Raw genomic sequence first — 16,036 nt, forward strand, 5'->3', positions numbered from 1 at the left:
AAGTAAGTAAAAAACAAGTATGACATCCCCAAAACGTATTAAACCTTCGCTAAATACCTACAGGTGTTGCTTCTGTCGGAGAAAAAGTTCAGCAGATGATAAAGTAAAAACGGGCGGGACATCAGCTTCCAGCGTCAACCGGCATTTTCTCTTGCTCGAGACGAGCCCTCCTGCACGTCCGGTTGGTGCGACCCGCCAAAACAAGAGCAGTGTTTTCAAAATAAAAGTCTTAAGATAACCTGCATAAAAAAGGGTGCCTGAAGGGCAGAACAACCGGTATTAACCCTTTACCACCGGAGCTCCAGTGCTTATGTTCTTTGATTTACTGTAACTTTTCAATCGTTAACACGATTGACGAAATTCACCCTGCTTTTGTCCTTCAGAATCGACTGGAATTTTGTCGATTGTGTTAACGATTGAAAAGTTACAGTACGCCTCAGGTGTTAAAGGGTTAAAAAAAAAGTGGCTACATTCAAAAATCCAGATTGAACAAACAAAAAAAACTCATTCAAAACAAATTTTTCAAAAAAGGTCAACAAAAGAGCTAGAAAACTGGAGGTCACCGCCAACGTCCATCGGAAGACCTCCATGAATGAAAAGCCTCAACTCCACCATGCACATTTTCAGGTCCATAACTAGAGGCAGCAGCTGTTGAGAATTCCCTCTAGAATCAGCTGGAGTTGAATTAAAACTACTCAATAAAATGTCAACTTTATCATTATGATTACAGGTATATGCATGAATTTGGATGCAATACTGAAGATTTTATCACGTCAAATTCTGTGATTTCTGTTGCGGTATTCTGTCCTAGGTGTTGGTTGGAGATACTCAGACTCACTCAGGGTTCTGATTGATCCTGAAGTTGATATCTTGATTAAGGGGTACTCTGCTGAGCAAAAAGGTTTGTTGTCCCACAGGCAGATCATAACTGGAGGGTTCGAAGTTCCTCTTTTAATGGTAAAAAGTTGAGTTAATGGAAAGCAATTTTCAGTTGCATCATGGGATGTAGTGATCTAGAGGCAGATGGGTTAGACAACTATTACCTAATATGAAAAAAACATTTTGATTTTGCCAATTTTAACAATGCAAAAGTTGAAAAACTTGTTTTCCTTCATGTTAAGAACCTATGAAGCATTATTACAAAAAAATAGAGCACAAATGTCATTTCAAAACAAAAGTCTTTCCAGCCAGATAATTAAAAAAAAAATCATATCCATTTCTCAAACTCTAAAGAAGCTGGTCAGCTTCCCTTGTCCAGCCAGCAGTTTGGTTTTCTTGGTGACATTTCTGCCTGCTCCTTTAGCCGACGCTTGAATTTGCTGTTTCTTCTCTGGAGGCTCGTTTTCGGATCCGTCGTGTTGGCTGCGATCCAGCTGCTTCCTCTTGTTGCTCTTGGTTTGCATCTGAACTTTGTCTTTTTTCCGGCCACGCGGAGCTGTAACCTTGTTTTGAGGATCTCCACTTCTTTGCTTAAGGCCGGCGGACCCCTGTTGTCCCTCATTTAGCTCCTGTGTCTGACCGGAAGATGGAGACTCGACTGTTGTCATGGAAACAAAGCAAAAATGACTGTTAAAACCTTTGGAAACAACAAAAAAAATAATATTCAGTTGCATTGTCTTAAATTTCCACCTGTGGTTCCGTCCTTCAGTTCTGAGCTAAAACCATCATCCAGGGTCGTTTTGGTCTTCGGCGCTGGGTGCACACAGGTAGGGACCTGGCTAGTGCTGGGGAAATCCAACACACGGCTAAGCGGAAGCTCCGCCTCCTCCTTATATGTGCACGCAAACTGGGATCGAACAACACGCTCTCTGGCCTAAAAGAAACAACAAAACATCACACAACTACCTGGTTTGGGTACAAATCGATGGATCCATCGGCGTTCTTGTGACTCGCAAAACAACGTTTCTGTTTTTTTTCTTTTAATGAAGAACTTGTTTGCAAACCTCAGTAAGTAGAGGTGGGCGGTACTAGGAATTAGAGTATCGATCCGATACCAAGCACAGGGTTGGTATTGACAATATGGATACAGATATTTTTTTCTTGAAATGTTTTAGAAATGTACAATTTTTTGTTAATTAAGTGCATATAGAACACAGAATAGAGACTTTCTGTAAATAAAAAGGTTAATTCCCTAATTACATCAATGTGAATTGAACATATATCACGTAAGGAAGCACGTCGTGACCATAACACTGAAGAGGGATCATCGTCTAGGTCAGCTATGATAACATTAGCGCAAACAGAGAGAAAACCTATGTTTGTGTGCATTACATCAAGTTTACGAATGTTCCAATTTGTCAACTAATCGGAAAAACAATCTGTTATTAGTCGACTATTGAAATAATTGTTTGTGGCAGCCCAAATATAGAAGATGTGTATTAATGATGGCATGATACAATAATACTATGAAGAAAACAATAACTTGTGTAAAGAGGAAAAAAGCAAAAATTTAACAATATTGGAAGTAGAGCAGCACTACAAGCATATGTTCAAAACAAAAAATAAAGGCAGTAATAAAATAAAAAAAGTCACTGGCAAAAAAAGTGCTGTTGCCAGATTGGACAGTTTCGCATACAAATTGGGCGGTAATTCACTCAAGTTGGGAATTTTTTGGTCCAATGTGGCAACACTGCATACAAATGGATGATATACTTGCATGAACTCCGTAAGTAAATTCAAGCTCTTTACTGTACATGTTGATATAAAAAAAAAGCTGTGACAAAAGTCTCAATCTCATCACGGTGGTATCGATACTCAGACCCATATCAGTCAGTGGTTTTCCATCTGGGCTGCTTTTTAATGGCTCAGCATGAAATAGGTTATGGAAACAGTTTGGAGCCGTAATCCTTCCTTTTCATTGAACAGCAAAACCTTCTAAAGCAAATGGAATCGTTATCCATGTTGTAAAAAAAAAACATACATTGGTTTGGAAATGTATTCTTTACTGTTGGATCAAACAAATCCCTGTAGAAAAGGTGGACCTGGTGTGTTTATTGTTCCCAACCAACCAATGAAGCTGTCCAATCAAAGAACCATTTTTCCATTTAGCACCACTTTGACCTCAGATGTAAAAATTATGAAGCGACATAAAAATTCACAAGTACAGTTATCGTGGCTGTAAATCTTCCCACAGCGTTTGGTCGATTTGTTTAATCCCATCGAACGGAATGGGAGTGGATTTGTGTTATGAGCCACTTGTTCCTTACTTGGTGAACTGGTCTTGTTCCAGTTACTTTTGATTTTGAGACCAGCTGATGTCTTTTTCCACTGCAATCAAGCTTGTTTGACTGCATGACTCCAATGACCTTAAAACCAAGTCCCAAGGAGTCCAATGACACAAACCAGTAACAGGCAAAGGGTCCAGATCCAGCTTAAAGCAGCACATGGAACTGATTATCCAAGAGCAGGGTGCCCAGGTCTGGACCTTGAAATCCGTTACACAAGTAGCGCTGCTCTCCTCGCCGTTCATTACCTGGAGGAGGTGTGGTCTGACAATCCAAACCTTGAATCAACTGATGTGCTTAATCAGCAGCAAGTCGGTCAGGGTTGGATCAAAAATAAGCAGAATGGAAGACCTCAAGAAGCAGGTTTTCCACTGACCTGCTAGCTTTACGTTTTTTTTATTGACCAATTCAAACAAGAATAGTCCCAAATATTTGGCTTAAACAAGACCCAATAAGCTTTATTCTTCATTTGTTTGTTTGGCCAAATTGCCTGGAAATGAAATGCAGTTGTAACTGGTTTTTCACTTGGGGGCAGCATTTCCCACACGAAACTGTGATCAGGACGAAAAAAAGCACAAAAAAAACATTTACCAAATAAACAATGTCCTCTCTAGGGACCACCACCTTAACCTGGGGGAGGGGCTTTGAGTGATTTTAGAAATTAAACTGTCAGGGACTAACACCCTTCGTAGGGTCCAACATGGTCCTGGTTAACAATCCAGACATGAAGAGTTCGGAACCCCCCAATGAGAAAAAAAAAAATAAGATCCAATAATGTTGCCTGAATTGGCATCACTAGGACCCTACTCTGTAGCAAGTCCTGGGATTGGGGCAACCTCAAAGTGGTCCGTCTCCAGCAGGAGACCTTCAAATGAACAGCTATACTGTGGTTTGGGTGTCAGTCGAAGGCCAGTGCTTCACGGGCACATCTCTGACTTTATTGAAGATTGAAAACGGGTTTGCCCTGTGGTCTACCTTCTATCTAAAGTTTGAATGATAGTATTTTCATCACTTGTTTATTGCAATTCCCTTCTGCCAATTGATCTGCTGCCTATGCTTTCACACTGTCACCGAACCGGAGCCCACTTGCATGGAAACTGGAGATGTCCCGATCCAATAATGTGATTGGAAATTGGGCCCGATCACGTGGCTGATGACTCAAACAAAAGTTGTCTCCTGATCATCCATCCATCCATCTTCTTCCACTCATCCGGAACCGGGTCATGGAGCAGCAGTCTGAGCAAAGATGCCCAGACTTCCCTCTCCCCAGCCACTTCCTCAAGCTCATCTGGGAGAACCCAGAGGCGTTTCCACCTTGTCCTGGGCCTTCCCTGGGGCCTCCGCCCAGTGGGACATGCCCAACAGGCACCCGGACCAGATGCGCGAGCCACCTCAACTGGCTCCTCTCAATGTGGAGGAGAAGCGGCTTTATTCCGAACTCTCTCCGGGTGACCGAGCTTCTCCCCCCATCTCTAAGGGAGCGCCCAGTCACCCTCCAGAGAAAACTAATTTCAGTCGCTTGTAGTCGAGATTTTGTTCTTTCAGTCGTGACCCAGAGCTCAAGACAAAAGGTGAGAATTGGGACGAAGATCGACCGGGTAGATTGTGAGCTTTGCTTTCTGTCTCAGCTCAGCTCTCTCTTCACCACAATGGACCAGTACAGCGAATTACAAAACGACGGACGCCGCTCCAATCCCCCTGTCAATCTCTCACTCCGATCTTCCCTCACTCGTGAACAATACCCCAAGATGTCCAGATCAGGTTTATTTGGTCCCAATCAAATTCAGAGTAATTTGATTTTGAGTGTCTGGTAATATTGAGTCTCGATACATTACTTTTGCAACACATTTGAAAAAATGAAAAAAATCAATAACAGATCTGTTTTTAACTATTTTTCTTTTATTAACCTTCTTTTATCCTTTAGCACTTAAACAAGCCACTTCTGTGAAGTAGCTTTAAAAATCAAATTAAAGTTAATTGGTTTATTAAATTTGTTCATTTTTTAAATGTGTTACAAAAATATTGGATCTGGATTTTGTATCAGATACTCAAAATCAAATAACTCTGAATCAGATCGAGCCCAGATAAAACCTGATCGTGACACTCCAAATGGAAACCAAGACCTATGGGTAGTTTTAGTTGACCAGTTTGTGTATTTGGTTGCCTTCTAGCCAACCAAACATAGATATAGGCCAAAAAGATACATACCCCCTCTAAGTTACCCTCTACTTTCATACATGATGAGGTTTAATAATTGTTCTTGCATTTGAGATTTTTCCACTTTTTATTCTTTATTTTCTTTGAAGGTTGCAAGGTTTTACACTTCAGTAAAGTATTTTTTTAATGACTTATATTAATGAAAAGGGCGGGTAAGTCGCGCATTAGTCTAGTTTCACCGTCTAATCACAATTACAGCTTCAATACCTCATTAAAAAGGCTTTCTAAGGATTCAACACATATAGTGGAGTGCTGAAGGCTACAATCTCCGCCTCGGGGCAGTGAGATCCTTTCATCTGCTGCTTGATCAACGTCTGTTTGGGATTATTGCAATCCAAGGATTTCATCCTGCGGGCCAGTGGGCCACCGTAGGAAAGAAATAAAATTAGAAGAAGTAGAGGGTTTTTTTCTGATTACGAAAAAGTTTTAATAAAAACTGTGAAGAAATGTACAAAATGATGTAATTAGTTAAAAAAAAAGACAAAGATAAAGTTGATTAGGATCATTTAATTCACTTTACGTAACGTAGAACTGTGCCTCCTTTTTAGCAACACTAACGTCCTGAAATCCCCTCCCCCGAGGCCACCTGCAAAGACACCTGGCCAAACAGATGTTGCAGCTTTAGATTTGCACATCTGCTCCCACGCAGGTGCAGGAAGGACGAACAGGTGCAGCGCAAATGTTTTTGTTACTATGCTTCTAAACATCTTTCCTTTTGTCGAAAGGGAACGGCGCCTGGACAGTTAGAAGCAGATAGAAGCACGGCGGCGTGTGCCAGCTGACGTCAGGGAATGATGAAACCGCTGCCCAGGTCTGCTAAAGGATAAAGTGATTTAGCAGACAACAGGAAACAATAACCTTTCAAGTTTCCCTTGCTAGTCGAGTTACGCGACTGATATGGCATCTTCAAAGGGAAATTGATGCAGAAAGCTTCCGCTGGCTGAGTTCAGGAAGCGGTGAGCTGCCCAGGGACCATTACTACGCACTCAAACAGGAAGAGAGCCAGATTGTGGGGGCTGAAATGACATCTGCTAAATCCATCAAATAAAAGGAGCCATTTCACAAAAAGTGCAGTATCCAGTGTTCAGAAAATGAATTTAAATCAGCTGATTGGGTTCATGTGAAGAAAAAAAAAAAAAAAAATCGAAAATTGATTGTGTTGTTTGGGACTACATATAGCATGTTATTTTAAAAGGCTAGTCTTACAGAGTTGCATGTTTAAAGAAATATGCTTTCTCTTCTTTATAAAACAGGAAGGAAAGTTTTTCCTTTTTTTTAGTAAAATATTAAAAAGACTAACACTTTACTTAAGACAATCAAATCACAGTTTTTCTCTCCAAGTATTTTATATATTTTGATACATGTCGATTGTGTTAACGGTTAAAAAGTCACTGTGCGTAAGAGAAATTCCCTCATTTGTAAAAAATTTCTCTGAACTCTGTCAAACATGTAGATTTTTATTTTATCTATCTTTTAGGGCTCCCACGATTAATCGACTCTTAAAATAGTCGACAACTAATTTAATTGTCGATAAGTCGTTACTTTATATTATATGGAGTCAGATTATAGTAAAGTTGAACAAAGTTGTGAGCGTTAAGCACCAAAAATTCATTATTTGAGTTGGTGAGACCAAAAGTTTATCTTTGGCGAAAAATAGTTCCTTGTTTCCGATGCCGACCTCATTAGAGAGATCAGGAATAAACTTCCATCAAACTCATTTTGACAGGTGACCTTTGACCCTATATACCCTTTATATATATATATATATATATATATATATAATTGATGTTAAATTGTTGCATCATCTTGAGGGGCGGGGCACCTATCAAAATGAGTTTGATGGAAAGTATATTCCGTATCTCTCTCATTTGATTAATCTTGTTTAAATTCCAGAAACTGATAAAGGGCAGAGGCTGCACCATTCATTAGAAGTTGAATAAACCATCGTCTTTATTGTCTTTATTTTTAGTTAGTTTAAAGCTAATGATGGTTAAGATATGGGCTTTACATTCACTTTGCGTTTGACCTGATTAGTCGACTAATTGGTAAAAATAATCGTTATTAGAAGACTATTAAAATAATCGTTTGTGGCAGCACTACTATCTTTTGTATCAAATATTAACCAAACAGGAAGAAAACACCCTAATATCAAAAGCATGTTTCCTTCAAATCATCAAACTGCAGGTAAAGACGTTAAAATGAGTCAACCTGACTCCAGAAACGCCGACCTTCACTCTGATATCAGAAGCACATCAGTCCGTGCTTTCCAACAATGGAATAATTTATCGTCACAATTGGTTAATGATTGGAATTCCTCACAAATAAGTCATTTTATGTCCTGGATTAAAAGAGGCCACTCAGACCAACACAGAGCTAAAATGCAGCTGTGCAAACGGGAACTGTGGAAGTCAGTTGTGAGCTTCAACTAAGCAAATAAATAACACAATTCCACTGAGAAATTACAGGATGTAAAGACATTATTCTGAAGGTTTACACGTCTAATTCAGCTTGAAGTAACTGATGGTCGGGATTTGGACGGAGGGACCCGTGTTACCTTGGGTTTGAGCAGGTTTAGCCGGTTCTGGACTCTGTTCCTCAAGGGTTCTGGAGAAGATCCAGTGGACACTTCAGGGGATCTGTGGAGAGCACCGCAAGAGGAGCAAAAACAAGACTTTAATAAATGAGAAAAGCTTGAAGCTTGTACAGCTAACCAGAAAACCCGCTATTCAGTCATTTCTGAAAACACTCTCGACTTCAGCGACGTCCAATTTCCAACGTGCAGAAGATGTTTTCACAAGGATCAGCCATTAAGTGTCATCCACCTCTGAAATACTGTAGCTCCTTTCAAACATGGCCAGTGGCTGTTATTTCATAGTATTTCTAAAGCAGATGTTTAACCAGATAAATTGTTCCAGTGTGATGTGAGAGGATTTTCCTCCATATGGTTTCACTGACATTTGTGGAGTCCCGTGTTGGTCTGGTTGGTGCTCCGGGGGTTTTCCCACCTTAACGGTGTAGAAAAACAGCAATCCGGTTCAAACTTTGTGTTGACTTTTTCATCAGACATCAGAGATCTTTTTATTTCCATGACAGACTTTAAAGGCCTGAAGTTTTTCCTTAACACTCCGTAGACTTAAGAGTAAAAAAAAAAAAAAACAAACAAACATAATTGTATGTTTTCAATGCGAAAAACTATAATTTTTTAATGTATAAAGGATTTCACTGGGCATTCGTTTCTAAATTTGTTCTATATTCATCCTTTTTTCTTGTTTGATAAAATCAAATATTTTAGTGTAAAGCCTGCCTGATGACTTAAAACTAAATAAATAAATTGTAGCCACAAAATAGTTGAAGAATGCAAACAAAATATGTGGTTACATAACAGTTTAATATTCTAACGAAACAGTGAAAAAATACGTTTGTGGTCACAAAGCATATAAATTATATATTTTTTGCCAAATAAACAGTTAATTGAAATTCCAAGGGCGTCATTTTGGCATGAAGGAGACGTTACAGCCTTCTTCTAATGGGTTACTTTGGTAGGTCAGCATAATGTTTGTATTAATTTATGAGGGATAAGATCGACCAGGAAAACGATGGACAGTTTATTGATTTCAGGGGGTCATCGCAACGCTAAAATGTTATTTTTGACATCAAAGCTACATCAGACTACTTTTGATGGGTTTATTTGATATATTAGTATCATGTTTGTATTTTTTGTAATACATTTATGGGTGTAAAGTGGACCAGAAAACAGCTTGAAATGTTGAGGACAGCCATACTGGATTTCTGGCGGCCATATTGGATTTTAGGCAAAAATCAGAGTGACCCAGTAGCTCATTTTAAAAAGTTTGCCCCAAAGAATATAAATCCATTGAGAAAACCTTGACTGGACCAAAGGAGCTATTTTAGCCTGGCTAGAACCTTGCTAATATCATCGTTGCATTACACCTTATTCCAGAAGAAGAAATTAATTTTCTCTCCAAACAGCCAAACAGCTAAAAGCCGTTTAGCTTGAAATGGACTGAATTTGTTTGCATTTTTCACATGCGTTGCAATACGACTAGCATAATACATTAATATTCTTAATGTGACACACATCAGTTGGTATTGAACGCAGGTCACTGACCTGAACAGCAGGAGAGTGCAGGTTCCCTCCGACCCGCTGAGGACCGGCTGGTCTTCACACAGCAGGTCCGCCTTGTTCCGACACGGCGGCGCAAGAGCTTCTTCATCCAGCAGCGCCAGCAGCACCTTCACCGTGTCTCGCCCTCCGTATGCAGTGGCGTGATTCACAGCGTACGCTTTTGGCTGAAGGCGATGATCAGGCAGGTGACCGAGTGAGCGGAGAAGATGAAACGTGTGTGAGGGTGGAAGCGGCGGTCATCGTTACCCTGGCGGGGCTGATCCCCGTCCCGTTTCCGTCGGCGGGCAGTTTCTGGATCTGGTGAAGCTGGGAAATCCTTTCCTTCAGCTCCTCTGAGGTCTCTTCGGCGGCGGCGTACACCGGATCTCCACTGCTGCGTCCTTTCACCAGAGCGGCCCTGATGGCCGTCACCAACCGGGCTCCGCACGTGCTGGTGATTCAAAGTCGGAAACATCGTAAAAATGAAGGAATTTGGAAAACTGGACACTTTCTGGGACGTGTGCGGGTTCATCTGGAGAAAATTATCAGCGTTGGAGAGTTCAGCCAATATTTATCAACATGAGTGACTCCATAAAGCCTCTCTCCACTGAAGATGTATTGCAGCTACACTCTCAGTTGTTTAGGAAATTACTTTAAGAGCTTGGAGTAATTGTTTCAACGCCCCTGCAAAGTGTTGCCAAGGTTAACAGCTTTGAGGCAGATAATGTGCTCCAATTCACCGTAAGGTCACAGTGGCCACTCTTATAGTCTGTCAGCTATGAAGGTACAAAGATTCCCCGGCTTAACCTCCACGCCGCATCCACAGAGTGTGTGGTGGAAGAAAGGTGGAGAGGGCCCAACCCTGACCCAGCTCTGCTGAGAGCCAGTGGAGCTCAGTAACCGAATCACTTGGGAAAACAGATGTTCGCCGAACAAGAGGCCCTGAACTCACCACAGAAGGTGTTTGTATGAGGAAACACAGTACTCCGCTGAGGGCGCAGAGGCGCTGCTGCTGAAAGACGTATGCTGGCTGAGTTAATCAGTGTCTCATTAGACGGGAGCTCTCTCATCAGCTCGCCTGAACCGAGAACCCTCAGAAGAGCAGTGAGAACTGCACTGTATGCTGGGAAGGCCTCGCCGGCCGCAGCGCTCGGATTGAGCGCTCTCGCCAAATGTCTCCACATCAGAAATAATCTGACAGAAAGGGGAGCGATCATCAAAGTGCGGCGTGCTGACAAAGGCGGGCTTTGATGCTGAAGGAGCGCTGATGGGAGTCGTTCGGGGATTTAAGAAAACAAAAGCGGGCTGCAGCGGCGCAGGTGGATCTTTGTGGTTGCAGGTGCGACTCCAGAGCACAGCTGTTTGCTGGCACTGGACGACGCTCCCACCTGTCGCTTACAGAGTGAACTCAAAGGCTGAAAGACGTAACCCAACTTTAAGACTGAGTGAAGTGTTTATGTTCAAGGTTTAGAAGGAAATGTTTCATGTTTAGGGAAGATTTACATCAGCAAACAAACAGAAAAACTACAAAACAGCTGTAAGTCTTATACTGCCTTCACACTAGATGTGATTGGTGCGGCTGGGGCGTCAAGTTTCAACGTTAAGTCAATGTACATACACGATCTGGGTTCTTGTGGCGCGATATGGACGTCGGGCGCATCAGCTTTGTGACGCTTTCAGTGAGGAGTCTCCATGGTGGCTCCTTTACCAAACATAAAATAAGTCATGGAGACTGCTGACCCAGCCATGTCGACCGTCTGATTCAGCAGCTCCCCCTAACCAAAACTACCTAAAGAAAACAAATAAACAAAGCCCGCAAACTAAGACTACCAAGATCTAACTTCAAACTAAAATAACAAAACCCAGTAGTAAGACTGCTGAGGACAAAGAGGGTAAAAAGAATAAACACAAAGAAAAATAATATAGCGATTCCTTAAAGTATGGATTACTTAAAGAGCAGTTATTAAATTTAGATTAGTTACATTTATAAACTGATGACTGAAGTGCACATACAGTAGATGATAAAATATGTAGGTTTTTACATCCCTGTTGACCTGAAGATGTCTTGTTTGCTCAGCTCTACCTCCAGAATGAACAGATATTATATGAAAAACAAAACTTTGGTAAAAAGTTTGATCATTTATGACTTAAAGGCACATTATCTTGTGCTGCACAACAATGGTTACTATCTATTTCTGCTTTTGTTCCTGTCAAAAAACAGACTAAATTCTATTCATTATTAAAAAAAATGTCATGCATGCAAATCCAGATTTCTTAAAGGCTAAAGTAAGACTATGCAGCTCCTTTTAGGTTCTGATCAGTTGAAAACGAGCCCAAATGGCTATTCTACTGTTAAAAGGGTAGAAAGATAAATCCAATATGGCTGCTCAATCCAGGGATTTTTGTCCCGAAGGATCTTACAGAGCTAGCGTTCGCCGCCGCCAAGAGTCCAGCACAGCTAGCATGCTCTGCTAGGATCTGGTGAACCAAACAGAGCGAAGTGCTTCCCGGCGCCTTTCCAAAACATATAAACCCAAGCTACTCACTCAACATCATCCGTGTTTTCCATGAAGTGGCAATGAATTAGAAACTTTGGTGGATGCGCCGCAGCCGGCGCATCCAACAGTAAGTTGACAACATGTCAAAAGAGAGGCTGCAGATGAGCCAATCATGTCCAGTGTGAATCCAGGGAAAGTACTCGCACCTTACTTGAGTATAGAGTAAGCTAGGTGTACGATAGCATCACCCGTTCATCAGAGATATGAGAAACTTCCATAAGCCTTACGAAAACTTCACGATACACTTACCACATGCGCGATAATGGTATGTTTCATTTTCGTAATAGGCTACGTTCAGATCGACCCTGGTAACGCACGTTTTGAGCATCTGTGTTTATATGTACGTTTTTTGGCCTCTACATAAAAAAACTATTGAATACGCGTTGAAAGTTAAACTTTGACCAATCAGGGACTGGGATTTGGTCGAGACGTATGGATGACATCTTTTTTCAAACATGGGGATGTAGATGGCAACAGTTTGAAAATCGATCACGAAGGAGAAATTAATAATGGCGGTTTCTTCCCGTTTTTCAATTATACAACACTAGGGCCAAATCCGAATTCTTCCCAGTAACCCTTGCGGTGGAGGGAAGCAGAGCCCTCTGTCGCGAGAGAGTTCAGCGGAGGGGACTGCACTTTTGGTTTTCCAATGCCTTTTTAAAGTTATAAAACTGATGTTATTATGTAAATTCCGAGCTGGAAGCTAGCGCTAACGTGGCTGACCGGCCACTGTTGATGACGTCATCGAGTGGAAGTGTCGTCCGAATTTGAAGACACTATTTTTCCTTCACCCTTCGTTTGGAGGGCTAAATGTAGGGGTAGGGAGAAGCAGGAGGGCAAGAATTCGGTCCGTCTTTCATATATTGGATTGAAGCTAGAGCAGGATTGTGAGATCATCACCGCTGAAATATGCGGAAAATGCGTTCAAGAACCGGTGTGTTCTTGAACGTGCATTACGTCTGGTGTGTGAGTAGTAAAGGTTGGTGGTGTGAGTCTGCGAGGAAGTTCTGCTTACCTGGGATCAGGAGTCTCCCCCAGTATTTCCTCTAAGTTGTCCATGAACTGGACGTACTCCGACAGGCCTTTGACGTGCTTCCTGAGCGGGTTGGACTCTGCTGGAGCGTAGCCTTTTCCTCCGAGCTGGATGGCCCGGATGAAGGATGTCAGAGCCTGCGGAGTTCAGGTCAGAGTTTGGGCTTCACAGAGACGCCCAAAGGCTAAATGCATCTCAACCGTGGGAAACTTTACCAGGAAAAGGGAAGTGCTGCTGTCCCGCGCTGCGTGCTTGATGTCAGTGAACGCTTGATGTCCAAGACTGCGATCGGGGACGTTGAGGGTGAGCGCCAAGGCCAGGTCGTTCTTGGAGTTGATGAGTAAATCAGGTACGAGCAGAAAACTCGTCTCACCGCCATTTTCACCTGTCATCCATCAGAAGATAAAAGAGTTTATCTTTGCTGAGCATGAAAGTTGTATAAATCAATTTAAGTCAAAATGGTAAATTGATAAAATGTGTTTAAACTATTTTTGACAAAAAGTAATTTGTTATATCACAAAGTATTTCCTATGATGGCTTATAAGGGACACCATAAAAATAAAAAATATATAAATTCATCAAGATAAAGTTGTAAATTTATGAGGAAAAAAGTTGTAATTTTATGAGAATAAAGTCATATAATTCTGATAAAAAAGAAAAAAAAAATCATACTTTTACGAGAATATACTGTAGTTGTAAATTTCTGGGATGAAAGCCTTGTTTTATGAGAAAAAAGTGGTAAATTTAGAAAAAAGTAGAACTTTTAAGAAATTTAGTTGTTAAATTTTGAGGAAAAAACTTGAACTTTATGAGAATAAAGTTTTAAAATTCCGAGAACATTCATAATTTACATTGACAAAGTCATAAAATTCTGAGAAAAAATATTAAACAAAAATAAAGTCATAAAATCATTTAAAAAAGTAGCAATTTTACTAGAATCGGCGTAAAATTCTAAGAAAAAGGTAATACTTTTATGAGATTGAAGTCATAAAATTGTTAGAAATAGTCATAATTTCCTCACAATAGTCACGGTTAAAAGAAGAAAAAGGGTAATTTTTTAAGACTAAAGTCATAAAAGTTATAATTTTAAGAGGATAGTATCATAAAATTCTGAGACATAATGATGTAATTTCAAGAAGATAAAAATTCTGAGAAAAAGTTTTAGTTTTATAAAGTATAAAGTCGTAAATTTATGACAAAATAAGTAATAATTTCTCAAAAGTAACATTGTAAAATTATGTGAAAAAAATGAAATTTTATGATAAAAAAAAGTTAATTTTTGATAAATATATAGTCTTGCAACAAAAGAATGCTTTTACAAAAATATAGTTTAGTAGTTTTTTTTTTGCTTGTTTTTATAATATTACGACTTTATTTTTTGTAAAGTTATAACTTCTTTCCTCATAATTTCACAATTTTATTTTTGTAAAATTTTGCCTTTTTTTATTTTATAATTTTAGGGCTTCGTTTTTATAATTTTATAACTTTTTTAATCATAAGATTATGACCTAATTTTTGTAAAGCTCTGACTTTTTTCCCTCAATTTTACAACTTTAGTTTCAGATTTTTAAATCTTTTTTCTCATGACATTTCAAATCAATTTTTGTAAAATTTTGACTTTTTTTTCTTATAATTTCACAACTGCATTTTCGTCATTTTTTAAAACTTTTTTCCTCAAAACATTATGACTTTTTTTGTTCAAATATGATTTCTTTTCATAATTTAACGATTTTTTTGGTCAAATTTTGATTTTTTAAAATAATTTTTTCTCATATTACGACTTAAAATTTGTAAATTTCTGACCTTATTTCTAATCATTTTACAAATGTATTCTTGTAATTTTTTTTAATCAAAATATAACGATTTAAAAAAAAATAGCAATTACCATTTTCTCACAATATTACAAAATTTGTCTTGTACATTTTTTACCTTTTTTCTATAAACATTACAACTATTTTTATTTTCCCTATAATTTTTGTACATTTTTGACTTTTTTTCTTGTACTTTTATGATTGTTTTTGCACAAATTACAACTTTTATTTTTATAATTTTACAACTTTTTTCTTGTAAACTTTTTATTTTTGAACTCAAAATATGTTTATTTGTTAAATTATGATTATTTTCTCATGACTTTACAACTTTATTCTTGTAATTGTTTTACCTTTTACTCCTAATATTACGACTACTTTTGTAAAATTTTAAAATTTCCTTAATATTTTTACTATTTTATTTTTGTACATTTTTAAAGTATGTTTCTTATAATATTATGAAGTTTTTTGTATATTTCTATTACTTTATTCCCTTGAATTACTTTTTGTTTTTAAATAGTGGCCCTTATACTTTGTCCTAATTTTCAGATATTTATATGAAATATCTTATGTTTATCATGTATTATTACAGGTAAATGACTTTAGACTCATTGATTTCAGTGGCTGTAACACTCTTAATTTAAATGGTTTTAATTTACTGTCAATTTCAGTCTGTTTGCAGGTTCAACAGATAAAAATCACTTAAAAATAGCCTAATATGTTTCATTATCAGCAGTGCAAAAAACTTTATTTAAACATTTGCTGTCAACAAAGCTAAATAAAGTGAGTTATTGTCTCTGTTTTGCACAAACGGACAAAAACAGAGAAAAAACATGACATCAGCAGCACATAAGTAGTAATACAGCCGTAAGTCTTCAGTAAAAACGTATAAATTAGCGAATGACAGGAAAAGGAAGCAGACTGTGTTACAGAAGCTGTTATTCAGCTCCACGCTGGGATGTGTTTTTCACATCTGTGCGTAATTGAATTCACATTGCTCTCTTAAATCTGAGTGATATGATATAAAGTTCCTGTCAATAAGAGCAGGATGGCCACCAGACTGCTGCGAA

General features: G+C 38.9%; 1 protein-coding gene and 1 long non-coding RNA gene across 2 annotated transcripts in view; one reads left to right on the forward strand and one right to left on the reverse strand.

Moving 5' to 3' along the window:
* Positions 1-936: 936 nt before the first annotated feature.
* The window catches only part of LOC112159204 (PARP1 binding protein), a 16,886-nt gene continuing 1,786 nt past the window's right edge, over positions 937-16,036 (reverse strand). Inside the window, 8 exon segments of the mRNA XM_036210205.1 lie at positions 937-1,537; positions 1,630-1,813; positions 7,996-8,077; positions 9,571-9,752; positions 9,835-10,018; positions 13,141-13,295; positions 13,374-13,504; positions 13,507-13,543. Of these exon segments, the coding sequence (XP_036066098.1) occupies positions 1,221-1,537; positions 1,630-1,813; positions 7,996-8,077; positions 9,571-9,752; positions 9,835-10,018; positions 13,141-13,295; positions 13,374-13,504; positions 13,507-13,543 (1,272 nt within the window). The 3' untranslated portion in view covers positions 937-1,220.
* LOC118598066 lies at positions 1,583-6,584 on the forward strand. The gene is made up of 3 exons (XR_004947154.1): positions 1,583-1,706; positions 6,167-6,252; positions 6,321-6,584. It is a non-coding gene; the product is annotated as an uncharacterized LOC118598066 (long non-coding RNA).

This window comes from Oryzias melastigma, linkage group LG23 (genome assembly GCF_002922805.2).
Source record: "Oryzias melastigma strain HK-1 linkage group LG23, ASM292280v2, whole genome shotgun sequence".
NCBI classification, from domain to species: domain Eukaryota; kingdom Metazoa; phylum Chordata; class Actinopteri; order Beloniformes; family Adrianichthyidae; genus Oryzias; species Oryzias melastigma.